Genomic DNA, 5,889 nt, shown 5'->3' on the forward strand with positions numbered 1-5,889 from the left:
TGTATGAAAATAACCAAAATAGACCATCCATGAAAAGAAAAGAAGCATTCACAGTTTTAAAACTTGTTTTGGTCCTGGCTTTTGACACATGTCCCTTTACAGTCTTACATCGCCCGTTTGTGCAAACATGTCCAGATGAATTCAGTGTTTAATGTTAAGAATCTTATAACATGCCAATTTGATTTGTAGCCCTTCATATCATAGAATGCTAATTAAAATCATATTTTTGCATATGTCATGCCTTTCATGTACATATGCAAATAGATTCTGCTGCCTTTCAGCTATTAGTAATTAACTTTATGAAGGACAGCTGTAATACATAATTAACAAAAATGTTTGCAAGCCCTTTTACACTGAAAGTTACAACAGTAAAATTTTTTTCCTTATCAAGAGAGCCATTTGAGTCTGATGCTTCTGAACGAGATCTAAATTGTTTTAAATCATCACACACCATAATTAAATTGATGTTGTGCTATATTCAGCAGAAGAACGGTGCTCCATGGACTGGCTGCAGGTCCCTGTCCATGTCACATTTATGTCAACAGAATTGAATTAGGTCCGCTGATTTGGGTATAAAATAAGATAGCATTGTCAGGTGATACTTGTTTGTTTTAGCTATTGGTATCTTCTCGGCACTTAAGTATATATATATTTTTTCATGTGCTGCAGACACAATAAACGTTTATATAATTTTTAAAAAACGCCTCTTCAAATTATTACCATGTTTTTAAGGAAACTTCATGAAGGCTATTCATTTTGTCTTTTATGGTCTCTTGAATATTTAATAAAATGACATTTTCTGAAATCATTTCATGATTGAAATGTGAGGTCAGCTAATGGCCGATGAACGTTACGTTGAGGTATTGCTCTATTTTTCATACGAACTAACCGTGAAGACAGTGACTAAAGAACTAAAATTGTTGTTTTGGTCACTCTAGTGTCCTCAGATAAGAAAAGGAACCAGTCAGTGTAAATACAGTCCTTTTTTATGGTTTCCAAGTACGACAGTATATTTAGTCTGTACCAAGCTTTCTATTTAGCAAGAGAGCCATTGTAATATGCATTTTCATGTTACATCCATATATACAGGCCTAATTTTAAATGCTTTTTGTACATAATTCTAGCAGAGAGTCAAGTTTTAGTTCTATAATTATGTTATTTCTTTTTTAGGGTTGCTTTTGTAATGAAGAAGCACTTAAATACTCATCTACTAGGCAAACATGGAGTTGGCACCCCAAAAGAAAGGTAATTTTCATTTATTTTTTTTTATCTAACAAATATAGTTATATTTTCATTGTATGATACGTTTAATAAGGTGACTTCTAGAATTTTTACCAAGTCAATTCACATGTTTTACATTTGTGGTGCTCTGTTGTTGAATATTATGTTTTAAGCCATTCTCTCATTAACATTTACTGTCATATTTTAATTAAAAAAAAATCCATTCTAAAAATATTTGAAAGGATTTGAGGGACTTTGTGAATTTACAAAATAACCTTGAAACAGTTGAAGAGTTAAATTAGAGGGGACTGACCTCTGCAGCTACATTAGAATGAGCTAAAATAAATACGTAAAACTACTCTTTGTCTATTTTTTTCCCTGTATCTTTATTTTGAGGTTTTTTTAAATAACATTTTTGAATTCTTACTGTAGAATTAAACATTACTGATATTAAAGAAATACATCTTGTGTCATCCCCAAAATAATACCACAGTTGCCATGTCATGAAAAATAACACTACAATTATTATGTCATCAACTGCCAGGTTTTCTTTTTTCTTGCTACTGTATCATAATTAGCTTCATCACTTAGACTTAATTATATTAGGTGAACTGAAATACAGTAATGTCAGCTACTAGGTGAGTATGGCTACTTTTGAAGTTTTAAATCTTTAAAATGTACGACTCAGCCCTAGTGCAAGCACTCTCTCTTTCTGTGGAAGATGTCGTGATAGACTTTAGACTTCCTGAATCCCCCAAGATGGTATCTGAAATTCTAGACAGTCCTGGAAACTTGTTTTTTAAATACTTCTTTAAAATGTCAATAACAATGCAATTTATTCTACTACTCTTTGGTTCAGGGCCTTTCTGCCATATTTTTGAATGTTTGACTTTTAAAAACAAAATTTAAATGCTCTTACATTTCTGTGTTTATAAGAACTTTAACTTGAGTTTTCTATTGGAGGCATATTGCTTTCTTTAGCATTTTAGTTTGGATATGACTCCTTTGTCAAAATATTGGGGCATAATATATGTATGCTTTTTACCTTTGGTTTCTTTTATTTTCCTTTGTAAGATTATATTTAACTTGAGCCAAAATGTATGTGTTGAACACACCCTGAAATTCATTATTCTTGAAAGTTAAAAATTCATTATTATTTAAATTATAATTGGAGACTTGTTACGTTTCATAAATTTAAAGTTACATGTCATAGTGTTTGAGAAATGAGAAACAAAACATTTTTACTTGCAATGTTCTCATTGTTTTCGTGCATTATCTCAATCATTCTGTTACCTTATTAGCAATGTATTATTATTCTGATTTTATAGATCTGAATATAGGACTGGGATTCAGGAATATATAATCATATGTTCAGTATCTCACAACTAATACGTTAGAATTGTTATTATTTTTTTTTTTTACTCTAATTATTGTGCTCTTCCTTGTACCGATTATGTCACATCGGGAATCTTTACATAGAGGTACTTAGGGTGCTTTAGTCACAAAGTAAATTTCCATGAGAACAGTCTAGGTTGGATGATTAGTAAAAAGGAAATAGTTCCCTGCTATATATCTAGTATACATTTTGAATTCAAACATATCATTTTGCTTTTTATTTAGGAATTTTAAAAATTATTCAAAAATTTGAATAAATGTTCATATTGTTTCGTATTAACGAAAAATTCATTACTGTGTATACACACATGTATGTGTGTGTATAGATCCTCCAAACACCTTAAAACTGGAAGATGCCTCCAATGCACCGTGGCAGGAGTTAGGAAGCCCCGATGTGCAGTTTGCTTTCTCCATTCCCCTTCTCCTGTGCACTCTGGGAACACTCCCGCGCGCCCCCACTGACCCCAGTCCCTAATGCATAAAGGGCGCCTGAAAAGAGGCAAGAGAAACACTGCATGTCTCTCTCCCCTTGGAGATATGGCAAGCGTTTTCTTCGTCACTGACATGATTTTTGTGCTAAAATCAGGAAATGAACGTCAAAGGGGAAGGTATACCCCGTCTTCTGAGTTATGACTTGCTAAGTAGCCCAAGTTAATCTAAACTAAGCGTCTGACTGAGTCGTTTTTCCGTGTGAAGAACCCTCGTTTACGGTGTGTGTCTGTGAGCACCGCTCTGGCTGCGTGGGAGCACTGAGTCAGGGTCCCCGGCCTGCAGCTGCAGTGTCACGGCAGACGCCCGCCGTCGGCGAGCACTAGGACTGCGCCCGAAACCCAGCGCAGTGACGCCAGAGCCCCCTCCTCCCATGCACGCTCCTCCCTGCCTTGGGGAGTGAGCCGCGGCCTTTCACTGGCTTTAGGAACAGAAGCCCTTTATTAGCACGTCGAACTGTCATTTTGGGCATGACTGTTCTTAGATGAGGTTAGACACATTTTTTTTTTTTTTTACCTATTTGAAACATTAATGTCTTGGCTATAATTTTGCAAGCTTGCTATATTTTAATTTCTCCAGGACAGTATAATCAGTTTATGTTTTTATGTTTTGAATTTGATTCTCGCCTCTTATGCATTGCATGTTATAGCAAATAGTAATAGAAGTTAGCTAAATAGGCTGTGACAATTAAATTAATAATGCATTTTGTTTGCAAGTATTTAGGCCTTGTGCTTTGACTGATATATGCAAAAATGATAATTTCTTACAAATAAATTCACATACTTAAACTATAGTTTGATGAACCAATAAATGTTGTCAGCATGACTATCATTAGCAACAGAAAACTAAATAATTTCGCAGATATATTTTTTTGACTCCATGAACACCTGAGGTGATGGCTTGTGTAAGAATATACTGTTTTGTCCCTAAATTTGCATGAACTTATTTCAAGGTAGTATATTGCTGAATTTCTGAAATCTTGTACAGTTAAATGTAAACAACTAAGTGGCCACATTCAGTTCACATTCTAAAATAATAAACTCCAATAAATTTGCAAGTTTATCCTAAAGTATTCCATATTTTAAAGAAATAATCCTCTTTATAATACGATAGGCCAGAGTATCTTTACGACTTTAAGTTCGTTCATAGTAATCTCGAAAATGAGCTTCTCCACAATTTATCACAACTGAAACAGCCATGAGAAGAGTGTCTAAGAGAAAGCCAGGTGCGCCTTACAGCAGGAAGCCCTGGCATTGTCGTTCAGCCTTGGAAGTCAGCTGGGCTTTGGAGGACTGTGTGAACGGGAGGCTGGGAACGGACTGGCTCAGAACTTCTGAGCTGAGTCTCTGCTTTTGCGGCGTCTGCCTGGGCCACCGTCAGCAAGTTCCCGCACTGTCAGCACCCCGGACGAGGCCGCTCTGCTCCCCAAACCGCTTTTACCAGTAAAGGATTTTAAATCAGATGTGCGCATCAGGGAGTCTCCGAGTTAAATAATTTCACAAAGGAAATGTCCCTGTTTCTTCAGTTATTAATTAACATCCACATCAAAACCTTGCCATCTTTTTCGGTGAAGCGATTTCTGGAGGAGCCTGTGAAGGTGATGTGTCTCGGAGTGCGTTACGGCAGCACAGCTGTGCGGGGTGCCCGGGGCCGGGCGGTGGGCTCGGGGCTGGGCAGCGTCTTTGTCCAGGCCCCTGGTCCCCAGGCTTCCTTCGGATCACCGAGCCCTCACGTCTGTCTGGCTTCTCCCCGTTTATCAGACGCTTGGCGTTTGTGGCTAGGTGTCTTTCTTTGTCAGACCTTTAATCTCACTGAGAAGCAGAGTCTTGCCCCGCATGTTTATATACTAACCATCACCTGGTCTGATCATGGGAGAGGGATGCTGGCAGCTCTGAAAACGGTTCTAATTGGCCGTGAACTGGTAGTACATGACGTGACACCGTGTGCGTCTTGGCGTCTGCCTCGTCTCCTTTCCTTTCTTTCCTCAAAAACTTTTATATTTACATGTCAAATTGCATGGAAGCATCATCATCATTTCCTAGTTTTCAGTTGGCCTTTTTCTTAAAACACAATAGCATCATCCAAAACCAGTATTCCTGGGAAAACCATATATACACGTACAGACACAGTTGTCATTGAGCTTTGCTAGTGATACTTTGGGTTGATTAAAAAGTTAGGCTACTTTCAAAGAGAGAATAATACAGGTGTAAAGCTCTGAACTCAGGAGCGATCCTATTCATAATATGTTATCAGCCCTCGTTATTGTCACTTTCCTGTCTGTTTTAAGGAAACAGTTTGCCTCTGGCTAAGTGGTTATCACCGCGTGTATTTTCTCTTATTAAAGGATAAGTAGTTTTCCTCAGCGTTCAGTCCATGAGAATTTCTGTGAGGTAAATACCGTTTTCCGTTCTGAGTCTCATGGGTGCACGGAGCCCCTCTATCCCGTGTCGTCCGTCCCTCGCATCATCTCTGGGGAGTCCTTCACAAAGATCGTCAGTTGTTTCCTGTTTCCTCACTTGAGGCTCCTGTCCCCGTCACCCACCGCTTAGGAGTCTGCCCTCTCCCCTCTCCCCTGGCGCCAGGGGTTGGCAATCTTTTGTTTTCCCCATGATCGTGAGGGCCAAATTTAGGAAAAATAAGTGTTTATGGGCTCCTGTCTGCTTTAAAAAATATTTGCACATGCAGTAGCTCTGTCGAGCCAAAATGGAGGAGAAACACGTCCGTTCCTCTTCTCGGATCGCTCACCTGAGTGAGCGCGCAGTAGTTACAGTTTAGTGACTGAAT

General features: G+C 38.1%; 1 protein-coding gene across 3 annotated transcripts in view; it reads left to right on the top strand.

The window, feature by feature from the left end:
* Positions 1-5,889, top strand: part of ZNF407 (zinc finger protein 407) — a 370,323-nt gene that overhangs the window by 124,903 nt on the left and 239,531 nt on the right. For all 3 annotated transcript variants that reach the window (XM_011367337.2, XM_011367335.2, XM_011367336.2), the window contains exon 3: positions 1,171-1,245. In XM_011367337.2, the coding sequence (XP_011365639.1) occupies positions 1,171-1,245 (75 nt within the window). The remainder of the gene's footprint in view (positions 1-1,170; positions 1,246-5,889) is intronic.

The sequence above is a fragment of the Pteropus vampyrus genome, unplaced genomic scaffold (assembly GCF_000151845.1).
Source record: "Pteropus vampyrus isolate Shadow unplaced genomic scaffold, Pvam_2.0 Scaffold132, whole genome shotgun sequence".
Taxonomy (NCBI): Eukaryota; Metazoa; Chordata; class Mammalia; order Chiroptera; family Pteropodidae; genus Pteropus; species Pteropus vampyrus.